Source organism: Cupressus sempervirens, chromosome 4, assembly GCF_028749045.1.
Source record: "Cupressus sempervirens isolate cs-2001-9-10 chromosome 4, ASM2874904v1, whole genome shotgun sequence".
Lineage (NCBI taxonomy): Eukaryota > Viridiplantae > Streptophyta > Pinopsida > Cupressales > Cupressaceae > Cupressus > Cupressus sempervirens.
Window position 1 is genome coordinate 681,470,960 of NC_143121.1, and position 18,254 is coordinate 681,489,213.

Sequence of the window (18,254 nt, forward strand, 5' to 3'; positions counted from 1 at the left end):
TGTTTCTGTTCTCTAGATTAAGACCTCTTGTCCTTTGATTTTACTAGTGATTTCCCATTACCTCTAGAGTTTTTTCTTCTCTCATTTGATTTCCCTCCCACTCTTTGCATTCAAAACACTACTTGATGTGGATCCACTTGAGCTTTTCATATAAATTTCCTCACTTAGAATAACATCAACAACATCATTGTAAGAATTTGCCTTAGGGAAAAATCACCCAAGATCAAGAAGCTCAAGCACTAGCACAAAATGGACCAATAAAGTATGATCAAAATAACAATATGAAAATGAGTTGATGTACATACACACTAGGAGTGCCTAAATATAAAGGCCTCTAGACTAAATAGGAGTCAGCACAATGATAAGTCTCACAACTAAGCACATGTCCACTAAGAGTGGATTATCCTCCATTGAGCACAGAAGTTAGTGCAATGATGAGAGGATAAGCTTAACATAGGTGTGTCATGTAAAATTATGTTGCAGACACCATGTGCTAAATTAGAGTGCGAACAATTGTGTTGTCTACATGACGACTCAAATGATTATGCAAACTCTAGTGTTGTAGACACCATGTGCTAAATTAGAGATGCTAATTCTTGTGTTGTCAACAAGACAACTCATATGAGTAGGCATACTCCTAGGTGTCTAACCTAATAAATAATAAAATAATGCATTGACCTAAGTAAACTTAAGTAAAGTGTAATAATAATTAATTATTTACACTAACAATCATCAAATTTCAAAGTATTTAAAATAGAAACAAAGTCACTAACAACCATCACCGAATCATTCCAACTTTTAAACAAAAAATACATTTTCAAAAGAGCCCTAACTTCTTCATCAAAATTAGCATTTACAAAAGATAATTGATCAATAACCATATTAAACTCATTTAAATGATCAACAACTTACCCACCTTCTACCATTTATTATATTAAATAAACACTTCATAAAAAATCCCTTATTCAAAGCAAAAGACTTTTCATATAACTTTTATAAGGTTTAATCAACTTTGTAGCTGTCTTTGATTTAAATGTGATTGATTGTGCCAGGCATAAACAAAAACTACAAAGTGTCATTCTGTCCAAAATATCTCATTCCTCATCAACTATAGTTACCCTTGCTTGCCATTATTCCTTCTCAACCGCGAGACTCCCACTCAATTATGAGACCTTCTTGCAGAGGATAACTAAATACAAAACACTCTAATACCACTTGTTAGAAATTACATGCATAATTACTTATTATATGCAAACGAAGATTAAATCGAGGAGTAAAAGTACATGAAAATAACAATGAAAAATTAATTTTAACGCGATTCACCCAAACTCAGGCTACATCCACCAAATAGAGAATCCAATATTATTATCCAACAAATCAAACAAATTATAATCCACAATCACTTACAACTCAATCCCATAACAAAATGCTGTAAATTTCTCATATTAAAAACCCTAATCCCAAGTCATTTTATCAAGACTTATGTCACTTACAAAAATAGGATTAAAATATCTCAGCCAATATAAAATTAACTCTCGAAACCTTTGTAAAATAATCAACCTCTTGACTCCACCCTGTATTGCAACATGTAGTGCATGAGGGACATTGCCCCTAAAACTCCCAATGAGCATTGCCACCAAACTCTTGTTGGATAATTTTGGGAGAAAATGCACCAATCAAAATAGGAAAAAATAATCCTCTAAGTCTAATTAGATTATATATAATAACATAACAAATATAAAAATATTTTATAATCAATCTTAATAGACATACCAAATCTCCTAAGATTATCTTACCGATATAATAAAAAAACATTATAAAATTCCATAGAATTAAATGTCGAGATGCAAATAAAAGAAGAAAACATTAAAGAAACAAAATACTTTTTCGAAATCACCATCCCGCTCACGAGGGCACACCATATCCAACCCTAGACCCTTCACAAAATAATTAATTGTTAAACATCTTCTTTCGAAATTAAATTTAATCGCCCTTAAAATGGTAAGAAGGAAAAATAAGTGGATGTCAAATTAAACGTAAGGCGCATTGAAATAAAAATTGAAATCCCTAAGATGCGTTGCATATTTTCATTTTATTAATGTGACTCTTCAGTGACTCTTCAGTGGAGTTTGTATGTTTTCCTTTGGCCGCCATTAAAGAGCATTCGACGGATTGTTCCGTTCATCCCTGATCTTACCTTTGTACCTAATAACAAAGTTCTTTTCCTTCCTTTAATTATCTAGTAACCCAGACGAAATATGCAAATCTGATGTCATCTATCAGAACTATTCAGTTCTTGATACTTGAGCTGAATATAGAGTCTTGAAGTTTTAGTTTATTTTCTTTTCGAATATACTTTTATCTCCCCAGCTTTGCTTTGAATTCCGGTGGATCTAGTTACGTTTTTGGGCCTAGGGTTTCCCAGAGTGTTTTGTAATGGACCCGTTTGGACCTCCTCGCAAAAAGCTCAGGCCCGAAGGATTTCTGAATGGAAATGCAGGGACAATGTTTGGAGAGACTAACAGATTCAAGCAGCCTCCCACTCTTGGGACCATTCCTGGTACTTCCTTATTCATTGTTAGGGTACTGTAGTTATATAAACTAGGTTTCGATGTCTAGAACATTTATTGAGTGAAAAAAATGTTTTGGTTTTGCAAGCTTTACAAATGATTTCTTAGTTTATGTAATATTACATTGCATTGGGGATATCTTGTTTTCTAATACAAAGCGTAGATGTTTCATTCATTTGCATGTATGGATCTGTGCCGGACGGAAAGGTACATAGATGTGGATAGATTCATGCACATTTTTGTAAAGCGAAAATGATGCTTAATTATGAATTCCAGCTGGTTTTGTCTTCTCGGGATTTATGACTGCATTGTTAAGTTGTATCTGCGAGGTTTAAGACAACCATGTCTATTTTAGCTAACCAGTCTTAGAGCTGTCGGAGGGGTTGGCTGTCTTTTAACATTTTCTTATACATTAATAAAAGGTAAGATGTCTCCGTGTTTACTGATTTTAGTGAACGTAATGTTTTTGGTTTCGCGAGTCAGTACTATTCTCATGCTTTTAGCATGGGGATTGTGATTCTGAGGCAGGAATATTTGTTTCTCGGCCTGCTATGCGTAGTTTTATTAGTTTAGTTACTTCTGCGCTCTTGGAGGAAATTGTCAAAATAATGCCAAATACATCCATAGACATGCAGACAGATATTTATTGACCAATGCAAGTTCTGGGATATAACTGTGTAGAAGACATTGCATGGTTTATGAAAATCTTACATAGTATTAGGGCCCTGCCACATGTATGGTTGGGCGTGGTATGAAAAGGACTTAAGGTAAAAAAAGAAAGGAGCCGTCCTGTTATAGTCCACATATCAGCCATGCGTTTTTGTGGGTCTTCACACGAGGAGAGCTATATAGGACTACCCTGTATTCCTTGCGGATGCACCTAACTGTGGTACAAACAAGGCATACATAACCTACCCCCTGTAGGATTTGGAAACTCAGTGAACTGTTTTTTAACAGCACAAGTTTTCCACCACTAGGTCAACTTAGGCTGTACAGGCCATCTCAGGCTGCATGCTAGTCAAGTTGTACATGTTTATGACTAAGGTGGCAATTTAAAAATAATAGTCCCAGATTTATTCGTGGTAGGAGGTTGTTGTAAAATACAGGCAATGTGCTGGAGAGGATAATATTATTTGTCTTCTACTCAGTGAGAGATATATTGCATGTGCTAACAGTTTAAATTTCCGAGTGTTTACCATACTTGTAAGATTCTTGTAACTGGCCTCTACTGTGCAGTTTCTACTGTTGTTGCAAATACATCTGCTTCAATCTTATGATGGCAGTGCATATGTGAAGTGCCTTAGGTTACTGAATTCCGAGTTGTGAATCTATTGTGGACTGATTTTTACCTTATTTTAAACTTTTTAATATCTAATAATGCAGGTAGGCTTTTTTTTAAAAATATGTAGGCGACATGCATATTAATTGACTGGGGCAGGGTCCTCACTCTCAATATTTAACAATATCAATCACAGGTTACCTCCACAGTAGCTTGAAAAGTAGGCAAAATTTCATTGTGTGTGATGAATGATTGATTCCTTGCAACCCAACTCCATTTCATATTTGTTAATAATAAAACCATACGTTGACATGGTATGCAGACAGTTGCTTGGACATGCTAACCATCGCACTTGTATAATACAGTGTAATGGACCATCATGTGTAGGTTGAAGAAAGTATTTCATTACCATTGTTTCCCTTCAAAGTCACATATAACTTAACCCCTAGAGGTGCTAATCTGATTATTGTCATATTTAGTCGAGTGAACTATTATTTGAAATATATAACATTATCATAGATTCATATCTTATTACTTTTCTTTGAAACATGTGCATCACTTTTCCTTCTAAAGGTTGCACTTTGCACCCTTACTGGACAAAATGGTATTTTTTTTGTTTGATAACAAGGAAATTGAATTGTATAATCATTATATCTGGGCAAAATGGATGCCTTAATATTTACTTGTTTTACTAACACATGCCATTTCCATTTTCCACATGCTTGAGTTGGATTTCATTTTTGCTTATTGACGAGCTTTACATTTCATGGTATGATTTTCTTATTTTGGGCTGTAATGGCATCATTTTCCCCCTCTTATTTTTCTTAGTAATATATTTCTTTTTTCTTTACAAATCTCGATGAAATGAAATGGGCTTAACTTGGGCATGTGATGTACAAAGTGAATGCCAAAGCTACTAGTTTTGTTACCGTTGTCCTTTTCATTGTTTTCAAGTGAGAATATTAATATATGATATAATGATGCAAGTTCATGACCATATTCTCTAAAGCTTCCATTCCTTGTGCTCCGAGGATAAAATGAATTAACTTTTCATGCTTAATTTTACGCGGGGCCTGAATAGAAATTTATTTGTAGTCATATTGATTTCAGCATTGCTAGGGATTTTGCACTTGGAAATAGTAAAGTGGGAATCTTTTAAATATTGGCACTTTTTATTATTGACCCAGTCAGCTGCCAAGCATATCATTTGATCTTCTGAATCAAACAGAGGTGATGGAAATATATACTTATGCACATTCAGTTATTTGCAATGAAATGGCCTTTTGATGGGCCTGTGGCAACAGGGAAAACTGTATTCGAAGAATTTGGTGCCCGTTTCAGCAATGATCGTTTGCTGTTATATTTTCTGGGGAACACATGTTTACAAAATTACAAATTGCAATAGTAGGTTTTATTTTTCATTTACTAAATGCCACATGTTGTTTAGGCATGAAGATATTTAGAACTTATGGTAGTAACTTAATAACTGATATAAGCAATAGTTTTGTCGTAGTCATTGAAGGGTCTTGTTAACTGCAAGTTCACACTTGGTACTATAATATAATTATATATTTATAAGTATTATTAATTAACGATACAACAATATTTCAATAATTTGGTATTCTGTAAAACAATATTATAATACCAAATGATTTTTATCTTGTTGAATTTTTTGCCACCAACCAATTGTTAGGCTGGTCCAGGGGTTCTGTTTTTAAGTTCTTCTATCTGCTTTTTGTCCTTGATACTTGACATTCCAGTGAGATACAGTAGTGTGTAAAATTTGTAATTTGTTGTAAAATATCATGATTTTTATTGTAGATGGTGGTTTTCATCGAATCTGTTATTTCATGTAGTAGATTTCATTGAATTTGTTATTTCATATAGTAGATTTTATTGTATTTATTATTTATTATATTTATGTTCCTTGTATATGTTATTTTGTATGCATATTTCATTTGAAATTGTTCTGAAAAAGGAAAACCTACAAGAAAGAACTGTTTCATGTTCCTCATAGATTTAAATATTGTTAAACCGTACAATCAACTTATAGTTTTAATAACTGTGTATTTCACTTATTTCTTAAATATTTCCTATTCTTGGGTTTGTTTGTCAGTAGAGAACAGTTCCGTCTTTCTCCTGGAAGTGTTAATATTTCTATCTATTTTGTTGAGATATTTCTTGGGCATTATGATATTGATTGTTGAAATTGTGAAGTTCAGAGTGAAGGTGTGACATGATATCATGCATGGAAGGTTAATTTGAAATTTCACGTTCCTGTGATAAAGCTATAGTTAACCCATGTTATAATTATAGGGCACATGCATGATCACTCCCATTATTTTATGGTAAAATACTTTCTGATGAATCATATAGTTTAAGTCTAGGTCCAAAATCTACATTTGTCCTGCATAAAAATGGTTTGTTACAGAAGAGTCAATGAGCCATTTAGACCAATAATATAATGTGTCATAAATATCAACTCTATGTGCCCCAAATTTTGCCTACCCTGCTATGTATCAAATATCCATATGAGTTTTAGCCCAAATTGACAAATACGTTTTGCAAAAGCCTGAAATTCAAAATGTCAAACTATGTATGGCAAAATGTATTCTATATAAATTGTGCTTCAATCACCAAATTTACATAACTTGTACAAGATTATAGAACATCCTATGCTAAAGACACTGGCCTTTTAATAAAGGGGTCAACTTTAAATGATGTAGAAATAAAGGCATGTTTGAAATTTGATGCAAAATTTAATAAGGTCATTAGTTGTGGGAGGTGTAGGGCTGCTTTCTGTGTTGGTCATTGCGGGTCATCCTTTGAGGGTCTGGGAGAAATATCTATTTGTGGTAATGAATGTTATTTTGAGAGATGATGTGCACGTGGGCATTGCTGTAGGAAGACTGTTCTTTCAATCAAGTCTTCAATATTTTGCACTGTCAGCTTGTGCACATCATTTATGCCATTTTAGGCTTTTCCTTGTGATGCTTAAGAATGCAAATTTAGGTCTGTTGTGGGGCGCATGTGATTTTATTTGTGTTTTCAGGTATGTCGTCTTGAATTTGAATATTGGGATAATGTTTTAAAGTGTGGGCTAGAGATATTTTCTAGCTGTCTGTATTGTCTGCATTGGTGTCCATGTGGACACTTATGTTCGTTGGCATATTATGTCACCTCGAAGTCTTGTTGTGTCTGAGTAAGTGTATGCACTTCTCAAGAAAGGGACATTGAGTTAGCGGGAGGGAAAATGTCTCAGTTAGCGGGAGGGAAAATGTCTCAGTTAGTGGGAGGGAAAATGTCTCTGTTGGCCTTAAGATGGAGATGATTTATTTTGAAATATTAATAAACTAAATCAAATATAGAACTGAAATGAATTAATTAATGTTCTGTAACAGAAATGGAGTCGTTATCAACAGGTCTAGGAAGCAAATCAAAGGCATGCACGAAATTTTTCAGGTTCTAATCTAAACCTACTTAAGAAGAATTCTCCTAATTCAAAATTGTACTACTTATATCTTAATTAAGCAACATTGTATTACCTTTATTCATAATTAGGAAAAGTTAAATATCATCTTCATATTTTAATGTAATGTAAAATACTTTCAAAGGCTTTCTAAGCGAAGAGTTCATATAAAATAAACTAATGAGTCATCTAAGCTGTGATACAGGTATATGCTGGTTTTGCTATAATCAAGCTTAATGAAGACATTTGAACAGAGATTGGATATTCTGATCTGTTCTCTCCAAATCATGAAAAGCCAAGCCCTTTGCGTTCTTAATTGTTTTGAAATAAAAATCTAACCAAATTAATCTTTTTGAAAGGCTTTTTGACTAGTATACATGTTATCTTAAAGCAAAGATTTTTTCATTTGATCAAGTATGGGAAACTAGAATATGTTATGTTTGTGTTGGGAAGCTTGTATACTTTAGGGGATTTTCATTGATGAGACAACAGGTATCCTTCCTTAAAATATAATGATATCGATTCTTTAGAAGATTAGAGATTTCTGCTGTTTGGTTAAAGAACAGACAACTTCATTCCCCATTTAACATCTGTTACATGGGTATTTTAGATTTGACATAACAAGTGTTCTGAAAAAATGTTTTGTCCAATCATAAACAAATAATTCAATAACTGCATGAATTTTGCTTGATTATGTTATAAAGCAGTGCAGGCGAGTGGTGTGATGCCTTAGAATCTCATTGAAAGACTATCAATGTTGGTTACGTACCAACAGCTCAGTTGAATGGAATTACAATGTAACAGCTCCCTAATATTCCATTTAGCTGAGATAAGGGTTTTTTCTGATATGGAAAGTCGAAACATTGGATTATTCCTTCTGATGTTTTAAACCTTGTGGCAGTGTAGTATTCAACAGTACAATATTTAGAATTGTTTCATAGAAATTTATTTAATATTTTGCAGTTGTTCATTTTTCTTAAGCAGAAAATTAGTTTCAAAGAACAGTAAATTTTCATGTGGCTGGTTTCTCCCCTAAAGGCCTTTGATGTGGCTTTGGTTTTAATCTGGTTTGGTTTCTGGGCCTTTGATGTGGCTTTGGCTTTAATCTGGTTCGGTTTCTGGATTGGTCTGGGCAGGATTTATTGTAGGCATTCTTATTTTATTTTTTGACTGTTGATCCTTGGTTGAGTCTGTCAATAACCCAGACAAATCTCTTAAAAGTTATTTTCAGAGTTGCTGGAAACTCCTCTGTCCTTCCTTGGCGCACGTATCCCCGTATCCATTTTGGAAACGTATCCGATGCTGCCTGGATACACGTTGAATATTGTATCCATGCTTGCCTAAAAAAAGTTGATTTTCCAAGCATGCCAAATACTATGTAATTTGATATTTTTAAGATGTGGCGTAAATCTTACAAATTTTTAATTAAAATAACTTTATTAATAGAATTGTTTTTAAAAAAATGGTATAAACAAAACCTGCACCAAAAGACAAAGAAAATGTTTTCTATTCAGCAACCCATTTTGTTGGGTTATCTTCTAATGCAGCTCTACAATTAAGCTATAAATATTTGTGTAGCATTTATGTGTCAATATTGTTTTCGAAGTAATGAAAAACTCCTCTAATAACTTAGAAAATTGCATTAAATGTGTATGTGATATTTATTAATGTTTATCCAGCCGTATCCATATTGGGGATCTTAAAAAATGGCTGTATTTGTACCCAATACCGTATCTGTATTTCTATCCGTTTCCGTATCCATGCAACTTTGGTTATTTTTGATTGACTATCACTGGAGAAAGACAAATGTGGGAGCAATAGGGGAGATAATAAGCATGGCAGAGAAATATAATCTGATGATTTTTCTCAATGTAATCCCTGAATTATAAGCTCACATGCAGTTGTTTGTTTTGGATGAACCCCCCCGGGTTATGAGTGCCGATGCAATTGCCTCTGTTGGACAAAAACCTTGAAAATAACTCAAGGAAATAGCTGCTGCTAGTTGGCAAAAATGATTCCAGATGTATTCCCTCTTGTTAATCTGAGTGATTCTGGATTGATCTGGGCATGATTTATTGTAGTTATGCTTTTTTTGATTTTTTGACTGTTAGATGAACCCCAGGTGAGTCTGTCAAGTACCCAGGCAAACCTGTCAAAATTATTTTTGATTGACTATAAGCATGACAAAAATTATTCAAGATGTATTACTTCATGTTAATCTGAGTAAAAAATCATGAAATATAAGCTCACATGCAGTTGTCTGTTTTGGATGAAAACCCCCGGATTATGAGTGCTGATGCAATTTTCACTGTTGGACCAAACCTTGAAATAACTCAAGAAAAATTGCTGCTGCAAGTCAATAAAAATGATTCCAGATGCATGCCCTCATGTCAATGTGAGTGAAACTATGTTCAATTCCTTGACAGTTTGATGCCCCTCTCTTGAATGAAATTAGTAATTATAATGTTAATATATTAATATTAACTTTATCTATAAGTTATTGACATTATGTATTAATGTTCAAAATTAATAAAATATATTATTAATATCTACAAATATTGACTTTATTCTGTAACTTATTGTTATATAATATATGCTTCTGAAATATTGTATAAGGTTAATAAATGTTTTCATACATTTAAATTTTTAGATGCAGTTCTCTAATTAGCTGTAAATATGTATGCTTAATTACCGTTTTGGGTATGGATCTGGATTCTGATGTGTCTATACATATACGCTAAGTCACAAGATTCAAATTCGATTCAAGTAGTTGATCATAAAATTCGGATGAAATTCGGCAAGAGGAAAATTGGGAAAAATTTGACATTAATTTAACTTAGATAAATTTATTTATTTTTAAATCTAAGTAATATGTCCACAAAATTGTCAAAATAGTTTGACATTGCTAAATAATTAAATTAAATAACTCAATACTATATTAAAATAAAATAATATATTTATAAATAACAATAGTATATTAAATATCATAAAATTTGGAAAGGGTATAAATTCGCTGAAATTTGGACTACATGGATGAAATTCAGCATATCCTGTGCACATGCATACACACACATGCAGATATAAAACAGTAGATGCGAAGAAATGAAAGAAATATACAAAATTATGACATTTCATAGTATGATACTTCCCAAATACATAATCAAATTGAAATTCAACACACACACGCAGATATAAAACAGTATAGAAATGAAAGAAATATACAAAATATTTACATTTCATAGTATGATACTTCCCCAATACATAATCAAATTGAAATTCAAATAACTAAAAATTCTTATTTGCACATGTTAAAATGAAATTTAAGTTGGATAGTCATAAAAAATATGTTTTTCTGGGCCTGGTCCTGTGGAGGCATCTGGATGCACCCAGATGCCCTGTGGGGGGTGCTTGTCCAAAGCCACCCCCATGCATCATGATGCACATGGATACCTCTGGTAGGCTTCCTCGGGCATCCGGGTGCCAGGGAGGCACATCAGGCAGGCACCTGCAGGGTACCTGTCTCCAGATCCAATCCCGCACGTATCCAAATTCAGAGCAAGGGAGCGTCAATCAGTAACTAAGTATGTATGTAAATGATTTATGTAGGACAGACTCAAAGTGAATTCAGCTTCAGAAATATCATATAAGGTTCATAAATGTATCCATACATTAAAATATTAGAAAATATTTCTGTAATTAGTGTTAAATATATATGCATATGGATTTTGTTCAGACAAATCCAATGTGAAATCAGCCCAATTTTTTTGCGAGATCCACAAACAGAATTGATGTATACGAACCTGAATGCAAATCAGAACCAGCAACTTAGGTAAATTTTAGTACATTTGACAAAGAAAAGCACATATTTGGTCTTTAATGATTAGTTATTAATTTTTGATGTCCCCAAACTGTATATAGTTATGTATCTAGAGGCAGCAGATATGGGGAGATTGATAGTATTGCTTTTGAAGTATTTAAATAACAATGTGGGCCTTAAGAAGAAGAGTAGTTGCTGGCATGTATGGAGTCTTGTATATTTTGAATCTGCAAGAATATTAACTAAAGAATTTTGAAAATGACCATATTTATTTTTTATATTTTCTATATATATTATTCTGTTTACTGCACTACGCAAAGTACATGAATGTGCCTCAAAGTCTCCTTGAATCAATATTTTTTAGAAGTAATTTTTTCTAAATTCCATATTATATATGCAATGTTGTGTACATATGGTAATCTGTGTTACAAAAGAATCATTTGTTATCAATTTGTTCGGTGCCTTCATGTTATTATGGTGTGATCTGAGAGTGTAAAAAGCCGGAGGAAAACTTTTTGACTGCGTAATTTGGCTGTGTTTTTCATTTTCCTTAAAATTCATATTAGCTGAAGCTCATGTCATACGTGATTCTTGGAATTTGCAAACCCATATTTCCTGTCTTATATTTAATAAACTCTTTGACTCAGTCACTTCTTGTCTGAGTGGCGAATCTCCCAAAGCTGATGCAAATAGATAAATTCTCCATGATAATGTCTTGTTAAGCCTGCAGTCTTAGGCAGTTCATGGGGTCCTCTGAGTTTTGGTGAGACTCGGATTCTTACCATGATACTCAGTTACATATGGAGAGAAAAATGCCTTGTTTGGATGTTAAAATCCTCTGTGAAGTGGCTATAAGTATGGGCTGCTGCATTTAGCTTCACCATGGCGGTTTTGTTTAGTCTGGTCTTATGAGTAATTTTTAATTTTAATTGATCTTCATGACTGCGAATCCTGTAAGTATATTTATACAGCAGGAATATAGGTAGATCGTCAAGGATCAATTTACCCCTGGTCTGCAGAATTTGAACAATATATGGGTGTTACTGTTTCATGCACCAAACTGTGCCTGGCTTAGATGTGACTTAAACAACCTTCACTTTACGCATATAACTCTTGAATAAATTTCATAAGCTATACATGTTTAAGTTATAGAACTCTTTTTGCTTGCGATAGTATTTTGTGAATTAGAATAATCTTTGATAGGAGAGGAAATATCAATGAATTGTTCTTTTGATGGGAGAGGAATCATGCCTGTCATACCTGTTTGGAACTTACCCCACAGTTAATAACACAAATTTTCGGTCATTTGAATTTAAGAGATCAAATAACTGCTCCTGTTGATTTTTTTCTGCAAATTCAGTTGAAATGCTGAATTTGAAGACAAAAACATAAATCTTTGTATTTACTTTGGGACATATTACTCAGTTACCGGGTACTGCTGTTTAGGTACGGGTCCTGGTACTGGTACAGTTTTGGTACTGGTTCTTCCGAGGTACTTCATGGGTTCTCTGTGGGTCTTTCATAGAGGGACACACAATGAACGTGGGCACCCAGGAAGTACTCCAAGGCAGTAGGTCAGTTTATGTATGTATTTCTGATTTGTTCATCAGCATGCTCTTTGTATCAGCTTTAGATAGTGTCTTGCAACAGCTTGCTAATATTATTCAAGTTAAAATTGGTCTATGTAATTCCCTTAGTTTATGACAGTGGCGAACAGCAACCTACTTTGATTCATTTGAAGGTCAGGGATTGATTTTTTTTAATTTGAAGATCTGAGTATATTACTGTTGATAGATTTGTATAACCTAGCCAATAGTTATGTTTGTTGTTCATGTTCGGATTGATGTCAATTTGTAATGCATGTAATCTGAAACTATATTAGTAATACAATTATTTAAATATAATTTATTGGCCAATATGGATTTATGAGTATCACTCATCTTTTTGTATTTGTAACTTTGATGTTTGAACATAAGTAGTTACATATATGGAAAAACCCAAATCCTCAAGGGGGAAAAAATTGTCGTACCCGTACCCCGTATCCGTATCCTTACCCGAACCAAACCCAAATCGACAACTTAGACATATTATGATTTCATGTTTGGGTCTATTGTAGTTGGTTTTGTTACTGGGCCATGACAAGTCTTTGTGTTATGAAAATCAACACATTTTACTTTTTCTTGAAAAATGCTAGTTGAAATTGCTTAGAATGCTCAAAGTGAGCTGCCAATATTCATTGTTAATATTGTTTTTACTAAGTTATTGAAATATCTGCTTATGTGATGCCCGGCATTCAAAGGAAAGGCATATGACATGTTTTTGAGTGTTATGAAAACCAACTCATTTTACTTTTTCTTGAAAAATGCTAGTTGAAATTGCTTAGAATGCTCAAAGTGAGCTGCCGATATTGATTGTTAATATTGTTTTTACTAAGTAGTCTATTGAAATATCTGCATATGTGGTGCCCTGGCATTCAAAGGAAAGGCACCTTGGATGAATCTATTTGCTTTCGTTCCTTGTTATCTTTCCCCTGCTGTTTTGCTTCTATCTTGTTGGTGAGGCAAGGTAAACATGAACTTACTCCAGGACTTCTATAAAATGGCCTTGATGATTACATGTAATTTTGCACTGTAACTGCATTATTTGTTCTTGTGAACTAATGCGGTGGATAGGGTACTCTTTTGAATGCAAATTGTAGGCATTGAATAATGTCAAGTATGTACACCAATCATGGGAGAAACAAAGAGAAAACAAGTGCAAGTAGTGGTCTGAATGTAAATGGTTGTTGTTGAATATTTTTAAATATGGTACACTGATCATGGAAGGAGCAAGAAAAAACAGGTGTAAACTACCAATCTCATTGGTAGTTTTACGACTTTGTTTTATTCATTTCATATGCCATAGCAGGTAGTATTTTAGGGGTGACATAAAATTTGATTTACAGAAGAGCATAAAGTATAACTGTATATTCAAGCATAAGATAGATCACGGTTGTTTATAAGCTGGTATGCTCTCCTTGTGGGATGTGGTCTTTGGTAAAGATGCTAGCCAAGGGACATCACATCTATCAAATTCATCCAGAGTTACACTTTGGCCCTGGTGCGATATCCAGCCCGTTCGAGTTGTTTATATTTCTCAGATTTCAGCACTATATAGATCAACATTGGATTATCCTAAATCCCAAGTTTTTTATTGCTCATTCCTTTCTTATTTGAGGCTTCATAGTTTAGAAAGTTAAGGACTCTTAAAGTCTGAGTGTTAGGTACCCAAAACATAAATGAATCAAAACCCAGTGTAACACGGGGACTCTTCCACCCACCCGTCTCGGCAAAAGAACTCACGCACCTGGATCATGGAAATCCCCACATCAGGGACTTGGCATTATCTGCATCAGGGACTTGACATTACCAAGTCCTCCCGCCGTCACCTCACTGCTGGGGTTTCTGCAAACAAAAGTTGCAGCTGCAACACTTGTGATAGATATCTATGGATATATGTACATGATTTTGTACTTGTTTTGATATCATGCTACACATTGTAATTGCTAATAATATTTTTGATAGTCATGTTTTCAATTTTGTTATGTTCAAATATTTGGTGTTACAACTTATTAGTTCTTATACTATTACACATTATTTCATAACCACCATACCAAGTACTATATGTATAGTATATTACAGCAATCCAACCTGTGCCTCCATCCCCCCACCGTCCCCAAATTGGAGCCCCCTTTTCCCCGTCCTGGAAACCTGTCCAGATGTCCTGATGTCCCCCAGTGCCCGTGCTACGCTGTCAAAATCTTTTGTGCCCCAAGATTATAAATATAAATTCCAAATGAAAATAGTATTAAGAAGCAACTATATGGGCCATTTTAGAGTTTGGAGTCATCATTAAATGTTTTTTTCGTTGCATTCTAGTGTTCAGAATTTGCATTTCATTAATTGTTTCTTCACTGTCACATATTTTTCGAAAATTCTAAGAATAAACTATTTTATAGTATATAGGCTACGTGTTACCATGACATTTGTCTGGGTTCTACATTAACTACAAGATGGTCACGAAGTAATGGTCTTAGGCTGTGTCACAAGGTTCGCTGAATTTTTGGCTTCAGGTTCAAAATTCGGCGAACCTAAAAAATAAATGAAAAATTTGTCTCAAATTCGTGTGTAGACTGTAACCATGAGTGCAGTTCATTGCGTCTGTGGACTATAACCATGAGTGCAGGTCATTGCGTCTGTGGACTATAACCATGAGTGCAGGTCGTGGGTTACAAGTCATCCAAACTTTCTGCTTTCCCATCTACTTTCAAGGCATTAACTTCTCTGCTTCTCGTTTGCCTTCAGTGTCTCTTGAATGCCCAGCAAGTTTGCAATGAACGACATCTGAAACGAATTTGGCTTTCATTCCTCTCCATCTGTGAAGGCGTCTGAAGAAAACTCGTTCCTCTCCATCGGCGGTTTGGGAATGATTAAATTGTATTTAACTTTTTAATGATGTTAAGAGATTATTTAATTTTAGGTTTTGGTTAATAGTTTTAGATTTTAATTATAGTATGTTTAATATTTTATTATTTTGAGATTATTTAATTTTAGATTTAGTTAATAGTTATAATTTTATGTTATTGTATGTTTTGTTATTGTTATTAATTTTATACTATTTGTTACAATTGTGAATAAATTTATATTATTTCTTAAATATTAAAATGTAAAACATGTTAATATTATTTTATATTATATAATCATAAATAGTATATATTTATAATTAAACATGTAAGTACTTATATTATTTTATCTATTATTAAAATATATAATAATAAAAATAGCATATACTTTTTTTTTTTGAAAATTACATTAAAGCGAATTTAATGTTGAATTTTTTTCAATATTTTTGACTTGTTGAACTTCATCCGAATTTCAAGGTCATCGAACTCGAACTCGAACCTTGTGACTTAGGTCTTAGGAATATATGTCATAGTTACCAGTAGCTGCAGGAATACTGTACTGGTACAGGGACAGCTGGACAGGGATACCAATTAGTAAGTAAATGAACAAGGAGATGGCTATATTGTATGAAATGCTGTTATCTGGGATTGTGGGAATGGGGAAGGGTGCACATTCATTATAATAATAGGGTTTCCGGGGAGCTATAAATACTTTAAAACGTTGTCACTGAAAACAGGTTCGACAGGAAGGATTATTGCTGGTCATTGAGATGTATTTCTATGCAATTTACACTGGTTTCTGGTTTGTCTTTTCCACATAGTGTGATGTATCAGCCTCTGCAATGTCTCCCTATCTCTACTGAGTTGGTTGTTGTTGTCTGAATAGAGTATCGTGTTTCTGTTTTAAAAAATACTTTCTTGTATCAGAGATTCAACCATATTGGTTCTTTAACATCAACTTTATGCTTACATGTATATTTCTATTTATGATGTAATTTATTTGAATGATAATTGTAATTGAAATGTTTTGATGCAGCACATCTGGTTGCCCTTTTGGGGAGAGTTGTCACTTTATGCACTTTGTTCCTGGGGGTGTGAGTTCAATTTCACAGTTGCCAAATACTGCTTTGAGTACAGCTTCCAGGAAATCAGCAGCTCCAGCAAGTAGTTTAATGTCTGCAGATCATGGAGCAGCTGGGCAACCATATAAGACACGCATGTGTAACCGCTATGGAACTGCAGAAGGATGTCGATTTGGAGACAAGTGTCATTTTGCTCACAGCGAAAAGGAACTCCATCAAGGTAGTGCACCTGCTCATGATACCAGTAGGGTTGGCTCTTATGGCAGGCCAGCACCTGGTGGGTTAAATGGTAGGATTGGAGGTCGCTCTTCACACCGTGAGCCTACACCACCTGGAATGGCAGCCACAGTTTCATTTGGTCTATCATCCACTGCAAAGATCAGTGTTGATGCATCTGTTGCTGGTGCTATTATTGGAAAAGGTGGGGTGAACTCTAAGCAAATCTGTCGATTAACTGGGGTAAAACTAGCAATACGAGAACATGAATCTGACTCCAATTTGAAGAATATTGAGCTGGAAGGTTCCATTGATCAGATAAATGAAGCCCAGGCCATGGTTCGGGAGCTGCTTATGCATACTAGTACTGCACCAACAAAACCAGCTGGATTTGTTTCAAACAATTTCAAAACAAAGCTCTGTGAAAACTTTACGAAGGGTACCTGCACATTTGGAGATCGTTGCATTTTTGCACATGGTGCTAATGAACTGCGATAAACTTGTTTTGAAGACTGATCTATGATGGACCTTAATTACTTGTTTAGTAATACTTGAAGTATATTATCTTGAGTAGGTTTTGAATTAGGGCCCGTACTAAAGTAAGATGAATGATAACATGGTAACTCAACACTGCCAGATCATTGAGATTGATGTTGTAGTCTACTCTGCTACTTTTCGTTTCTGAACTAGTGCATTTTGTTATAATGAGTTCTTAGTTTTGATTTCTGAAGGCATTGTGCAAGGTTGTTTGTTTTGCCCGTGTTTGCTAATGTCTTTTTTTTCATATTCTTTAAAAAATTCTATTTGTTTCTTCATGATTATTGAAATGTAAATCAGATTTTCATTTTATTACATTCTCTTTACCCAACATCTGGAAGCAGTTTTCTTGAATGAGACACCAAAATGCTCGGAGGTTTTTGAATCCGTAGTCCACCCTTCAGAAGATGTTTTTTCATGGTTGATCTTTTGGGATAATCTTTCATGGTAAATCACTATATGTTTTGAGCATTGATCGTTGTAAAAATTAAGTTGTGCCATTCAATAACTTGTTAATTTTCAAGATTATTAGTTTCTCAATATCGCAAGTTTTGTTGGGGGATAAGATTTCAACTCAGTTGTGAAATTATTTTCTTGTTGGATAAATTATAAATAGTGTATAACAAGAATGAAAATATTTGCTGACTAGATACATTATCTTGTGTAATATGGAAGAGAATTAAACTGAAGCTTTGCTTTTGTTTACTGTAGTAAACTATTTATAATTTTTTACTTGTATGGGTCTTAAATGAGTGCAGAAGAGAATGCCAATCTTAAAATATTTCCTTGGCATACCCCATTTGTTGTATTCAAGTCTTACGCCTCATTTGCTGTATTTCTGGC

At 34.0% G+C, this 18,254-nt stretch overlaps 1 protein-coding gene across 1 annotated transcript; it reads left to right on the plus strand.

The window, feature by feature from the left end:
• Positions 1-2,121: 2,121 nt before the first annotated feature.
• Positions 2,122-17,604, plus strand: LOC149563086 (zinc finger CCCH domain-containing protein 31-like). The gene is made up of 3 exons (XM_089826523.1): positions 2,122-2,560; positions 7,251-7,311; positions 16,613-17,604. Exons 1-3 carry the CDS (start codon positions 2,437-2,439, stop codon positions 17,370-17,372), a joined length of 945 nt encoding a protein of 314 aa, XP_089682649.1. The 5' UTR covers positions 2,122-2,436; the 3' UTR covers positions 17,373-17,604.
• Positions 17,605-18,254: the final 650 nt, after the last annotated feature.

Bases quoted from the DNA above. Each gene is read 5' to 3' on its own strand.
- LOC149563086 (XM_089826523.1), top strand. From the start codon at position 2,437: ATGGACCCGTTTGGACCTCCTCGCAAAAAGCTCAGGCCCGAAGGATTT. The intron at 2,561-7,250 runs GTACTTCCTTAT...GTTCTGTAACAG, and splicing joins CACTCTTGGGACCATTCCTG to AAATGGAGTCGTTATCAACA. The intron at 7,312-16,612 runs GTTCTAATCTAA...GTTTTGATGCAG, and splicing joins GCATGCACGAAATTTTTCAG to CACATCTGGTTGCCCTTTTG.